The sequence below is a fragment of the Zingiber officinale genome, chromosome 6A, assembly GCF_018446385.1.
Source record: "Zingiber officinale cultivar Zhangliang chromosome 6A, Zo_v1.1, whole genome shotgun sequence".
Lineage (NCBI taxonomy): Eukaryota > Viridiplantae > Streptophyta > Magnoliopsida > Zingiberales > Zingiberaceae > Zingiber > Zingiber officinale.
In genome coordinates, this window is record NC_055997.1 from 95,769,128 (window position 1) to 95,784,387 (window position 15,260).

The 15,260-nt window shown below is 36.9% G+C and overlaps 1 protein-coding gene across 1 annotated transcript; it reads left to right on the top strand.

Annotated features, from left to right (window-relative positions):
- Positions 1–755: 755 nt before the first annotated feature.
- Positions 756–14,109, top strand: LOC121997026 (probable uridine nucleosidase 1). Its single transcript, XM_042551234.1, has 9 exons — positions 756–1,024; positions 2,658–2,773; positions 2,910–2,969; positions 11,933–12,115; positions 12,290–12,394; positions 13,175–13,271; positions 13,360–13,467; positions 13,559–13,694; positions 13,778–14,109. The coding sequence occupies exons 1-9, from the start codon at positions 922–924 to the stop codon at positions 13,884–13,886; spliced, it is 1,017 nt and encodes a 338-aa protein (XP_042407168.1). The 5' UTR covers positions 756–921; the 3' UTR covers positions 13,887–14,109.
- Positions 14,110–15,260: the final 1,151 nt, after the last annotated feature.

Consider the following 15,260-nt stretch of genomic DNA (forward strand, 5'->3'; position numbering starts at 1 on the left):
CATATTTTAAAATAGATCTGCGTAAAGTCCAGTGACAAATCAAACGGAGAGCGGACTGGGCAAAGCGTTGGGCCCCACCACGGTTCGGGCTTGTGATTGGATTTCTTTAGTGGGGCCGTGCGAGGAGTAGGTATAGCGACCTTTCTAATATCGGTCCCACGAATATAGAGGAAGATTTATATAGGTAAATAAATTATAGATGTATGATAAAATAAATCTCAAATCTTCAATTCTTAAAAATTAATCCTTAATCAGTCAAAAATATTATGCGTCCACTGGACAGCAGGTATACTTTAAAGCTTTAAAAGAGCATTGCAAAGGATGCTGGCCTTTTAATTCGCCAAATGATCCTGTATTGGAAGATAACCTGCGGCCCCACAAACTGAGCGGGTGGATAATCGTGGAAGGAATGATGCGCTCACATCCGTCAGCGTCACAAAGGCATCAAAAGTACAGAAGGAAACCAGAAATCATCAAAACTCATTCCGGTTGACACGGCACGCATGCGGCGCCCACGGACCGATCGCTGTCGTGTCGAACCAATAGTGCGGGGTAGGTGAAGAGGTCAAATGAATAGGGTAAGTCGAACTCAAGAATGACGTTCCGGGTAGGTGAACGGGTCATATGGACAGGGGACGAATGTCTTTTTTTCGTGTCGCGAGTCGCGGTGTACGTCGTGTGCACTTCGAGGAGTCCATGCAGCGTCAGCCACGTGTGTCGTCGTTCGCGATCCCCATCCTACCTTAAAGGCAGGCGGTGCGGGCGGCTCCGATAATATTGAAAGAAATAAAGAGATTTGATAGAGGAAGGCGTCCCGGCTGCCTCCTCCGCCTCCGCCTCCGCCTCCACCCTTCCTCGATTCCTTCCATTAGATTCGACGAAGTTCTACCCGATCTGTTGTCGAAGGAGAGGAATCGAGCAATGGAGAACTTCGATCCGGCGATTGGATCTTTGGAGAACGGCGAGGACCATACCGCATTTGCTGCGCCGATCAAGGTCATCATCGACACGGATCCCGGAATAGGTATCGCCGTTTTTTCTCCTCCAGTTGGCGTTGGCTTTCAGAGAAATCTGTTGCCGGTTGGTTCTTTTCTCATGTTTCTCGAGCCTTATCCTTGCTTCGTTTTGTAAAATGAGTGGGAAGGAACGATTTGAATTGCGCTCTGGTTTAGTCTGGAAATGCATTTTATTTTGGTTGGAGAGATGGATTCATCCTTCTCTTTTGAAGAACAGAAGAAATCGAGCATATTCATATCCGCGATAGTTTTAAATAAATTACTTTTAGTACTACCCCATCGATGCTCGATAGCTTTGACGTTAGCTTCGATGCGTGACTTAGAAGATATTGTTGAATTGCATGTCTTTATCGCCTATAACTGCACGATCTGTACCAAAATAAACAATTGTTTATGTGTTAAAACGAGACTTTACATAGTTTTTTTAAAGAAAATTTACGATGTTTGCACGGAGAGTTGGTTGTTGCGTGTTTAATTCCCCGTTAGCAAAACTTGATGCTTGTTCGCATCTCCTGGATTGTATTTGAGATGATGAATTTCGCATTAGTGGGCCTTATTGCGTGTTCAAGTTGCACTATGATGTTGAAATCACGCTTTACAAAGGTGGATAATTCGTGGAGGATGACTAGCCTTTGACTGTCTTACATTGCGTGCGCCTTAAACAACCGTTAGTGTTGACAAACCCAAAGTTCTCAGGCATTGTGAATGCACAAGTCGTCTGAAAATACAGGACATAGGGCAGATAAACTAACATAGAAACTATAATTTATTCTATAATTTGTGGAATGACTATTATAGCGCTAGTGTTATATCTAGTCATAGTCACATTATCTTATCCCTTCAGACCAACAGGAGAATATTAAGTCAGAGTGCTGAGTGAGGGTATTAATCTATTTATTGCATATCACAATTAGTTAACTGAATCACGAGTCCTATCATTAAACTAGCAACCAGTATATAAGATATATCATATTGATTTTTCTTGGTCAACTTGTTGCTACAACTTAATTTAAGCTTTCGTTGGTTAAGAATAAATTATAAATACTACATCACATTCATTCATATTTCATATTTGTTTAAAACCGTATTTTAGCTCAAAGGGATGCAAATAAAATATACCAATACCAATTTAAATAAAATTGCTAGAGTAAATAAACTGGTCCGTGGCCTAAAATTACTAATTCATTTTATTTTCGTAGGGCTGTACCACTAATATTATTTAATTTCTATTTTACCAATTCCTGCCCACATTCTACCTGAATGTAATGAGACTAGATTATGATAAAGCCTAACAGGAAAGTGCTCATCCTATTGTTGCATTCATTCACAACTAAGACCATGACTATTATTTTAATGGTTTGTTGTTCTTTCGCAAGATGGTCCGTCGAGTCACACAATCTCATGAGAGTGCAGATTGAGGCATATGGACTTAACATAGTGTCAATTTCAAAAGACCACTGGATGAGGCACCTGAATCTTGCTTATGCTGATCAGTCTGAAAGTCATCTCATTCTTGTTCAAATTATCCGTTTCTATTTTGCTATTTTAACTATGCTATGGGAAAGCAGCTTAATTGAAATGAAAAATCCACTGAAAATGTGCTGTATAGCTGTGTGTGTTACCCATTCACTTTGATTGCAGATGACAGCATGGCCATATTAATGGCGTTTCAAAAATCAGAGATTGAAGTTTTGGGTTTGACAACAATTTTTGGAAACGTGAGCACTGAAGATGCTACTCGCAACGCCTTACTTTTGGTACTTTACTACACTCCATATTAGAATACTCTGTTTTGTTCAATCAGCAGTTGGGTTCCTAATTTGATTATTAGGATATTTCACTACTGTGATCTCTTCGCATGTATCTTATAATTTGCACTGTTGAAAAGGATAGTGTGAGATTGCTGGACATCCAGAGGTTCCAGTAGCTGAAGGAAGTCACGAGCCTTTAAAGGTATCTTCTTGTTATTGTCCAATGTGCCAAATCAGCTCTGTCTATTTTAGTTTCCTAACAAGCTTCAATTTCTGATTGCACATGACAGGCCACTAGTGCATTTTTGAAAAGGCTTGTCTGTTTGTTATGTGTAGCTAGTTTATTGTTGAAATTCATCAACCTATATGATTCCTTTTTATCTTACAAGATTTGTCCCTTCCATCTCACTTGTGAAATCCTAAATACATGAATAGAATAATTCTGTGCATCCGTGCATATATGATAGATCATTGAGGAACCATGCATATAGGATATCACTGAGAAACTGAGATAAGGGTGCCTTCATATTGAGAGACTCGATGTAGGTTGCTACCATGTTAATCACAATAAGTGAAATATTGCCAGATTCTTTTTTCATTAATTAGTTTCCAAGTTTCTTTTGGGCAAGTTATATGCAGTTATAACTTACAAGCCATAAGCATGACCATGTAAATGCTGCTTCCAAACCAGTTATAAGAGGTTTTGTCATATATTTATTGTCAAACTTATACATTGAGATGCAAATCCCATTTATATCGTGCGCCTTAATTTCATTTTTTCATAAATTTTTCTACTGTAAGTGCATTGATTTTTTATTTTATTTTTGGAACAATGGTAGGGATAGAATATATTTACCCATTCAAATGTTGAAAAGACGGCTAAATGCAGAAAAGCTTAGAGTCAACAGGGATCCTACCAGCAAAGTGCAACCCCTAAGTCACCATATACACGATTCAAAATTCCGAAGTGCAACAGGGATCACACCAGCAACGTGCAACCCTTGAGTGTTTTCGTAATAAAATATTATCATTATTGCCTCCTCATTGATCTTGCACCATTTAAGTGCCTGCAAGGCATACATAAAATAGTCATCACAATTATGTCCCTTCACAAAAATAAATTGATGTTGTTCCACTAAGTAATGAATAATGTCTTGTAACTGAATACCTTCAGCATTATCTTTACAATACGGTGCACCAGAGTCTAGTGCAATCTGTCAAAAGGCCCAAGTCTATGGGAATGAATGATACAAAAAAGTGATTAAAACTATTGAGTCATAAGTTTCCATTGTAAAAATCCCGAACCAAGTTTAGTAAATTGTGTTTGACAACATCCCAAGTGAGCAAAAACTTAGGATTAAAGCCATTTGTCTTGATTATTTGCCTTACCTAAACAATTTATGGAATGAACAATTTCAGCCTCTGTAAATGGAACAATGAGACCTCAAATAGCCTGCTAAAACACCATATACGTAAGGGCATAACCAACCCTTGAATAAGTTTGGTTTGCTAGTAACTCTTCAAAGGTGACTTTTAAAGGCATGTAATACTTCCCTCACATCATAGCCAACCCTTGAACAAACAACCCTTCAATTGCTTTGCCATTGAACAAACATTTTAATTGATTTGACATTGAGCCTATAGGAACATTAACTATCCTTTTGAATAGCCAAAACATAAAAAGGAATGAGGACTCATGAAGAACTAAAACCCTCCAAATGACCCTTCAAATTAATAGCGCACTGCTATTGTGGAACTAGGTCCCTTGATTATGGAGGAATGTGGATGCCCCAAGCGCTCCTTCAGATTGGGTATGAGTGCCTCAATTAAGAGCAACCAGGATCCATTGAAAACAACAAAGAAATGCACGCATCCTAAGCCCAACTCAAGTATATCTAAATCCAACACCAAAGGTTAATTGAAGTCCAAAAAACACCTATAATTAGAGAAATCCTAATCCAACCAGGTTATAAAGTGCTCTAAGTTTGAATCATGGTACAATGGGGTCAACTGTAATGACTAGAACCATTACTTGAACTGAAGATGTTGAAAGGCTGACTAGTATCGGGGAATACTTACCAACTCCGACAGAAAATACCCTCCCACGTAGTAGCCTGCTCAATTTTTTGATTTACCTCTCTACATATGGATGTGGGCCAGCCATGTGGGGTGCCCAGGTCAACGTATGACCTTTTTCTTTTTTTGTAGAAACATCGAATCGTTGGCATATGACCAACTGTCTCTAGGTAAAGGACTCATACAACTACTCACTCAAAGAATCACCCCCATTATAAATGAAAGAAGCCACAAGAGGCATAGTTATGCCACACGACAACGAAGGGTCATGCCTCTCTATAATGTTCGTGAAGGATTAAGTTCACATGAGTGAGCTTAATCCGATTAAGTCCACATGGGTGGGCTTAATCTCCATAAATGGAATTACACTTAATTAACACACACACTACTAATTGTCATTAAGGAACTAAACCTTAATTAAGTGATCTAATGTTTTATGTATGAAGAGGTTTTAAGATATTAGATGTGGATTTAATGTGTAGATTTGTTAACCTGCTTCATTAACATTAATGGATTGTTAATGATTTATGAGCTTTATGTGGATGGTCCCTATAGATGGGCTTCATATATAAGGGAAGAAGCTAATTAATTAGGGCATCATCTTTAACCTTGGATTCAAGAGAGCTTCTTCTTCCTCCTCTCTTCCCCATTTGAGAAGGACTATGGATTGCCGCCCACTCCTAGCAACAAGTAAGAGATACAATGACATTAACAATTTAGAAATATATATTGATTTTGCATTTGATTCCATATGGATGAGCGAAATTAATTCATATTCGTTGAATGTAGCATGAATAGGTTAGTATTTAACCTATGAATTGAGTTTTTCGCATTATCCATGAAGAACGCAATTAACGGCTCAATTTTAGGATTTTTAGTTGACAAATTACGTTGGGAACAGAATGTTCCTAAATCGATTAGGTGATTGATTAGTGTTCATTAATTGATTGGCATAAGAACAAATTGATTGGGATGCCTAGAATGCGCACAGAAAGGCCGAGAATCAATTGAGTGATTGATTGGTGTTCACCAATTGATTGCGATGAGGACCAATCGATTGGTAAACTTTGGGATCGTGCAAAGAAGGTCTCCAAGTCGATTGGGCGATTGAGTGATTAACACGAATTGATTGTTATAAAGGGTCAATCAATTGCCATAAAGGGTTAATTGATTGGAGAACCCTGGGTCGGATACAGAAGGTCTCGGAATCGATTGGGACAATTAATTAGATATCACCAATCGATTGCGATTCATTTGATTCTCCACATAAGGTTTTCAAATCGATTAGTGGATCGATTGGTATTCATCAATCGATTGGGGTGGATGAACTCGTGAATTGAAGTCTTTCTAGTCGATCAAGGAACTCAACTTATGTCGGAGTATACTATCGCCAAAGCGAAAACTATTGGGAAGGCTAGGAGTATTAGCGTAGAGGGATGTATATCAATGCTAAGGGTGAGTGACCCAAAGAAAAAGCATTCTTATGCCGGATATATATTTAAGAAAGCTCACAAGTTTAGTTTGGCTTTTAAGTCATACACATAGTATGTCGGCCCAAAGGAAGGGACACTATATAGCCAATTAGATGTGTTGTGAGTGGTGTTGAAAACATAAGCTAATTAAGGAAACTCATACGTAATATTAATCATGTGCATGACGTGTCGGCCCAAAGGAAGGAGCGTTGTGCTGTAGATGAAGGAAGTTATGAGTTGTTTAGAGAATACCAATAGCAAGTTACAATTTAGTCCAAAGATTTAACCTAATATTTTACTAGTATCTCAATTAATGTCCATTAAGTTGTACGTTTTGTTTGTTACATTATGTTACTGCACAGCTATAAAGATACATGCTTTACTTAATTAAATTGAGCTATATTATTTGCTTTTGTTTATGTAGTGCTTTCAATGTCTGCTAATTTGAATAACATCCTCGTACTTACTTGTACAAGCTTTGGATAATGGAAAGAGCGTATAACAATTTTATTAGGTTTTGTGGATTTAGACTTTGCATTTAGACATGATCGCTTCACATCTTTGACTAGTGATTCCACTGCGGATCAAAAAGTGATCTTTGACAAGTGAGAGCAATCAAATCGCATAAGTCTTATGATCATAAATATGTCTATTCCGAAATCACTTAGAGGTTCAATAACTGAGAATGAAGATGTTAAAACCTTCATTAGGGAGATAGCAAATCGATTCAACTCAAACGAAAAGGTCAAGACTACTATGCTTCTCACGAAGTTAGTGTTGGGGTTGAAAGGTTGCAAACATAGTCCCATATTGAAAACACATGGAAAAGATCATGGGTTTATAAGAAAAAGATATCTCCATTGGCATGAGGCCTTTTGGGTAGAGCCCAAGAGCAAAACCATGAGGGCTTAGGCCCAAAGTGGACAATATCATGTCATTGTGGAGATATCTAAATTCTTTTCGATCCTACAATTGGTATCAGAGCCCGGACTGCCAGAAGGTTTAACCGCCGACTGTGCACAAGAGCTATAGTCTGATTGAACCATGTGAGTACAATATTGAGCTCGAACAAAGAAAGTGGGGGCTCCTATGTTCGGATTAAGAGGACCAGACACCAGGCAGGAAGTCCTAGTAGGTCGGGTGGACCGAGGGGCAGGAAGTCCTAGTTGCGGCTAGGCAAGGAAGTCCTAGTAGGTCGGGTAGATCGAGGGGCAGGAAGTCCTAGTAGGTCGAGTAGACCGAGGGGCAGGAAGACCTGGTGGGTCGAGGATCGGACGTGGGAAGCCCATGGTCCTTTGTTTGAGGGGGGGATTGTTGGGGTTGCAAGGTTGCAAACATAGTCCCATATTGAAAACACATGGAAAAGATCATGGGTTTATAAGAAAAAGATATCTCCATTGGCATGAGGCCTTTTGGGTAGAGCCCAAGAGCAAAACCATGAGGGCTTAGGCCCAAAGTGGACAATATCATGTCATTGTGGAGATATCTAAATTCTTTTCGATCCTACAGTTAGTGCCCATGCGGTACAACAGGAAGGATAGCATTAGGGAGTACATCATGAAGATGTCAAACTTAATTACAAGGCTTAAAACACTAAAGTTAGATATGTCTAAAAGCATTCTTGTGAACCTTATCCTAATCTTTTTACTTACACAGTTCACTGTCTTTTAGATAAGTTACAACACTCAAAAGGAGAAGCGAACACTACATGAGCTTATAGCTTAGTGTGTATAGGAAGAAAAGAGATTGAGGCATGCCACTCATAGTGCTCACTTTGCATCCTCATCTCAGTATTCGAACAAGAGGAAAAAAAAAGGTAATGGTAAGGGTAAAAGTGTAAATAACTTACAACGACTAGGGCTTCAGGGCATAAAGTGTAAAAGCAACAAGATTCAAACCCAACTTATTTTTTTTGTAAAAAGAATGGTTATCTGAAAAAGGATTGCATCAGATACGTTAATTGGCGTGTCAAGAAAGGTATATTTTTCAACTTTGCAAGGTATATTTTCCAACTTTGCTAGTTTAGAAGTCAACCAGCTACTGTACCTAATAACACTTAGTGGATAGATACAGGTGCAATTACTCACATAAGTGTAACTATGCATATTTGCCTCAGGTGACAAATGCAAATTGATGCTGAAAGAATCATCTATATGGGAACTGGCAAGAAGACAAAAGTAGATGCAATAGGTGTTTTAAGAATTTATTTAGGGAACAATGTACTTTTGAATTTAGAAAATACATTTATAGTGTCGTCAATTAGACAGAACTTAATTTTTATTTCATGTTTGGACATACTTAGATACACTTGTTCATTTGAAAAATGAAAAGTTTAATATTTTTTGAAATTCTATCTTATGTTGTATTGGTTCCTTAACTAACAAACTATACAGATTGGACACTGAAACTCATACGGATAATATTGTGATGCATAGTATAGGTGTGATAACTAACAAACTATACAGATTGGACACTGAAACTCATACGGATAATATTGTGATGCATAGTATAGGTGTAAAGAGTGGTGTGACAAATGATAATTCATCTATATTGTAGCATAGACATTTAGGACATATCTTTAAACAACGCCTAGAAAGGTTAATGCCATAGAAATTCTTAATTTCCTTGATATGTCAGATTTTAGAATCTGCATTGAGTGTGTTAAGGAGAAAACTACTAACAAGAGTAATAAGGGTTCAAGACGGAGTAATGGAGTCTTAGAGTTTATACATATGGATATATGTGGGCCATTCCCTAAAGTTTCTTAAAACAGACAAGCATATACTTTATAGGTTTTATAGACGACTATTCTCGATACAAATACTTGTACCTTAACTAGAAGTCATAATCCCTAGACATATTCAAAACCTTCAAAACCGAAGTTGAAAATAACTTGGTAAGAAGATTAAAGTCGTAAGATTAGACCATAGTGAATACTATTGTAGATCTAACGGATCAAGTGAATAACGTTCTGGGCCATTTGCGAATTACCTTACAAAGTGCGGAATCATGGAGCAATATACCATGCCTAAACCCCTCAGTAGAATGGTGCAACAGAGCAATGAAACCGGACCCTAAAAGACATGGTGAGAAGTATGATTACATTTTCTTTTATGTGGGGTGAGACACTCAAGACTACGGTTTACTTACACAACATAATTCCTAGTAAGGCGGTAATGAAAATCTCATACGAGTTATGGACAGATAGAGCGCCTAGGTTTAGACATCTACATGTCTGAGGTTGTCCATTTGAGGCTAGGCTCTATAGGCCTAATGAAAGAAAATTGAACTCAAGAATTGTTAGTTGTTATTTTATAGAATACTCTGAAAACTCAAGAGGTTTCAAGTTTTACAACTCCTTGAGTAGATCCTTTTTCGAGACAAAAAATGTCAAATTTATTGAGGATGGTGGGAGTGATAAAGTTAGGGAATATCATTTGAGTAGAATATTAGTGATCCTAATATAGTAACTACTGATGTAGTTGATAGTGAAATAGTTACCATTCCACATACAGTTGAAGTTGCACAACTGGAAGGGGTAGTTGACCACGATATTTTCATCTCCCTTCCAATTCAATTGGAAGGTACGTCATCTCAAATAAAGGTATTTCCTCCCATGGTTGAGAATGACTCCAAACCACTTTAAGATTAAGTGTCACTAAGAAGATCCATTAAAGAAAGGAGATTAACAATGTCTCATGATTATTTATATCTCCAAGAGTATTAGTTTGACATAGGGTTGGAAGATTATCTCACATCTTTCTAAGAAGTTAAACAATGCCCTCATATGGAAAAATAGATCAAAGCCATAAGAGCAAAGATGAAGTCAATGGTGGACAATGACATTTGAGAACTTGTCAAATTGCTTGAAGGTGTAAAATTTGTTGGTTGTAAATGAATATTTAAAATCAAACAAGGTTCACATGGCAATGTTGAAAAGTATAAAGCATGCCTAGTTGCCAAGGGATTCACTTAAAATGAGGACATTAATTACAAGGAGACTTTTGCATCAGTTTTGACAAAAGATTCCTTTATCATAATCATGGTACTTATAGCTCATTATGACCTAGAACTACACCAAATGGGAATTAAGACTGTGTTTCTCAATGGAAACATTGAGAAAACTATATACATGGTGCAACTGAAGAACTTTAAGTCGGGAGATTCAAAGCACTGAGTATATAAACTAAGGGAGTTCATTTATGATTTAAAGCAAGCATCTTGTGAATGGTACCGGAAGTTTGATCAAGTGGTTTGTTCATACGGTTTTAAGGAAATCCAGTTGATCAATGTTTGTATATCAAATTTGGAGCAAGTTTATTATACTTGTTCTGTATGTGGATGATATATTGTTTGCAAGCAATGATAAGGGTTTACTACTAGAAACCAAGTCATTTCTATCTGCTGAATTTGAAATGAAGGATCTTGGTGATATATCCTGTCTTAGACACACAAATTGTTCGTGATCATTTAAGGTGCACAATTGGACTATCACAAAATGCCTATATAGAAAAGGTGCTCATTCGGTATGACATGCAGAATTGCGACACTTCTGTGTCAAAGGGTGCTAGACTTAGTTCATGCCATAAACTTAAGATTAAGAAAATGCAGCAATTCCCCTATGCATCGGCAGTAGGGAGTTTGATATATGCTCAAGTGTGTATGCGTTCGGATCTTACGTACATTGTGGGGATGTTGGGAAGATATTTTAGTAAGATTAGAAAATTATAAAGAGGGTTATACGATATTGGCAAAGAACGAAGGATTACATGTTCACCTATTGGAGATCATGTTATTCGGAGATTATTGGATATTCAGACTTTGATTTTGCTGGATGCTTAGATAGCAGGAGGTCCACCTCAGGTTATGTCTTCATGTTGGCAGGAGGGGCTATATCATGGAAAAGCATCAAACATACACTAATAGTCACTTCCACTATGAAAGAAGAGTTTATAGGCTGCTACGAAACTTCCAACTATGAGATATGGATGTGGAACCTTATCACAGGTTTACAGATCAATATGTAGATCTGTTAATCTGGTTCATTAACATTAATAGGTTGTTAATGATGTATGGGCTTTATGTGGATGGTCCTATAGGATGAGCTTGGTATATAAAGGGAAGAAGCTCATTGATTAGGGCATCATCTTGAACCTTGGATTCAAGAGAGCTTCTTTTTCCTCCTCTCTTCTCCATTTGAGAAGGACTACGGAGTGTCACCCACTTACAGAAACTCTGGCGACAAGTAAGAGATACAATAACATTAACTATGGAAGTCAACATTTGGTTTGCCATTGTATCAATTTCAGTTTTGTATTACCTTAAAGATTGATGACAGTTAGATCCTATTGTAGATGCATCCTTTAGATTTATTTTATTGTATCACAATCCTTTCAGTTCATGGTTGAATCCAGGCTCTCCCAACATCATAGTTGTTAGTTGGTTTCTTATCATGTTTTCTTCCAAATGTAACAACACATTGGTAATGCAGCAATTCTATGCTTAACTTATAACAAATGTTCAATCTTTCTTTCTTCATCATGATTATTATGGCTTGACTATATGTTGTGTGATTAATCCTTATTTAGCAGAGCTAATTCTATGCTTGCTTCTGTAGGGAGGAAAGCCACGTGTGGCTGATTTTGTCCATGGATCTGATGGGCTTGGCAATATATTTCTTCCACCACCAGCTGGGAAAAAGATAGAGACAAGTGCATCTGAGTTTTTGGTAGAAAAGGTTTCTCAGTATCCTGATGAAGTATCTATTCTTGCATTGGGGCCTTTAACAAATTTGGCATTGGTAAGTCTTTGATGATTAAAATGTACAAATAGGTTTTCTATAACCAATGAGTATATAACAGTAGAATGCTTCAATTTCAAATATGATGATGAACTAAGTTCTTTTTCCTTCATAAACTGTCAAAACACTATGGTATGTTTCAATTACCAAACTGGTTCAAGTTTGCTTATGCAGGCAATAAAAAGAGATTCTTCCTTCGCGAGCAAGGTAAAGAAGATAGTTATTCTTGGCGGGGCTTTCTTTGCTGCTGGAAACGTCAACCCTGCTTCTGAAGCAAATGTAAACAATTATATTCTACTACTTGCACTGGTTATTTAGTTTTTTTGTCTTTTATCGTATTTTGTTGCTGATAATCTAATTTTGTGGTGTGGCTTGCAAAACTACTGCGAGTCCAGCATAATAAATTAATTTGCAAAATCATACATGTTTTTAAATTCTTTATCAAATTGGTTCTACATTCACCCTTCATTAATGTTTATTTTTTTTCACTCATATGATGATGCCATTATGTAATATTTCACATGTCCTCTTCTATTATTCTTTTCCCTATGCAACTATTTGTATAATTTTCTTCTTCAAGCCCATAAATTCCCAAGCACTGATGCCTATGTATCATCCATTTAGTCTACGTTTTTGCAGTATGCAATCTTTATGCATTCAGATTTATTTGATCCAAATGTTCTTTGCACGTAGATTCTGTTCTGCTTGAAACTTTGAATTGAACACCTATGTAATCACCTTAAGCGGCACACTTATGCTGAAAGAATTTTCATTCTCTCCAATTTAATGGTTATCTCAGATGAGCTGGTAAAAGTTGTTAATCAGATTAGATCAGTTCTTTAGATACTTGGTTTCTCAGGTGTTTTGATATGACTTTTCATTTGTTCCAACAAAAAATCACTATCAGAATCGACTGTCTTAACTCTGCCCAACATTGTAGTACATTACATATTGAATCTCTCTTCTTTCTCCAAATCTTGACAAATGATGCAAGTGTCTTGATAATGCCTGGGCCTGGTAACTGCTTTATCTTTCCAATTTTGAGCACTGATCTTGCAGATATTTGGAGATCCAGAAGCAGCTGATGTTGTCTTTACTTGTGGAGCAGACATAACAATTGTTGGGATAAACATCACTACTCAGGTCAAATTTTCAGGTACCCTAGCTTTGTCTCATTTCGCAGTTCAACAAATTAATTCTGCATTCATGAACTTGCATTGAGAAATTTCAGTCTGCCACTTCAGACGCAGACCTCGCCAAGATAAGAAACTCCAAAGGCAAGCATTCACATATTTTATGTGAGATGTGCAAGTTTTACAGAGATTGGCATGTTAAATCTGATGGCGTTTACGGTAAATTAAGCACTTTGCCTGCTCTCCCTTTTTCACTAGCAGTGACATTTCTTATATAGATGCCAAACGATAATATCGTTACCACATGCAGGTATTTTCCTACACGACCCAGTGAGCTTTACTGCTCTAGTTCGTCCAGATCTCTTCACATATAAGAAGGGAGTCGTAAGGGTTGAGACACTGGGCATCTGTGCAGGTCATACACTGATGGACCAAGGATTGAAAAAGTAGGTCATACTACCTTTTTTAGATTGATCACAAATCATACGCAGGTGTTTTATTCCCCCCTCTAAGCTAAGTTAATTTTTAGGTGGAATGCAATCAATCCTTGGACAGGTTATTCTCCTGTATCAGTTGCTTGGACAGTCGATGTGCCTCTGGTTCTCTCTTTCATCAAGGAGTCGCTTATGAAACCATGAGACAACATGCCAATATTTTAGACAACCTATCACAGGAATGTGTAACAGAAACTCTGGAATAAAAAGAAAAAAATGTTTACTGATCATATTTCTTTGTGATAGCGGTTCTAAAAACTCACTTCCACGTCTGGTCCTGTAATAAAAGCAGCATGGAGTAGGAGGCATGTTGGGAATCATTGTAATATGTGACTGGACTTTGAATCACAAGGTGGTCATTAATTTATGTGTTTTTGCTCTCGGCGAGACCGTTAGTTTCAAAATGTTTTTTCCTTCCCATCCAAAAAACAAAGAAAAAGACGTGCATCTCCCATCCATGTTAGTGGTTTCTTAAAATATTCTTATTAAAAAAAATCTCAAAACTTCCAACTTTGTCTCTGAACAGATTCAGTGATTTTAATGTTTAATAATTAAAGGATCCATTTGAGTCTTGCAAGGCTATCGTGTCTCTCTCGGAACAAAATGAAATTTATAATTTAAATTAGGATAGTCAATTTAAGTTGGGCTTCTGATACCATCTAATGATTTAATGTTAGGTTAAAATTTTATCAATTTATTTTAGGACGGATTTAAATAGATCGGATTTAGGTGGATCAATCGGTGGTGGGCATGAGTTTGATGGTTGAAAATTTATTTTTTTTCGAAATTTAAAATCAAGTGTAAATTCAATGAACTGATGGACTTGTCTAATCTACCATCCAAATTTAAATTTTTTATATTTTATATGAGTTTGATCTACCTAATTTACCATCCAAATTTAATTTTTTAAATATTTTTTTATGAACTCATATAGATTGGTCTATTTAATTCATAATTTATTTTGAATTGGATTGAATTGAATAGAGAAATTTTCAATTTATTAAGATGGTGGGGGCAATCTGTCTCCGTTATATGATGTCGGATCGGTCTAATTTGAATAATCCAAAAATCTTAATTGAGAGGCGTTCAACTCTACCGGTCATGTATTGTTTATTTAATCTTACTTTCCTTTTGTTTTATGAACGATGCTAAAAGGACTATCAAATAAGACAAACTCAGATGCTCAACTTGCTTTTCCAGTGTTTGGATCGATGATAGAAAACTAATACAGTCAACATCGTCAGGCAAGTGGAGACGATTTTATTATTAAACATTTGACCAAACTGCTGCTCCAAATGTGCCATCATTTGGCTATGAAAACAACTTTGTCATAAGGGACGAAATAATGACAATGATGAAATCTAACCCAGAATATTGTACTCCTCTGAAACAGAATATTGTACTACTCTGAAATCCATGTACCTCTATGAGGTTCTTTTCGACAAATAAAATATTAATATTATTTTTCTTTTTTTTCCCTAGCCCTCTTTGTATATATTGCAGTTATTAAAAGATGAT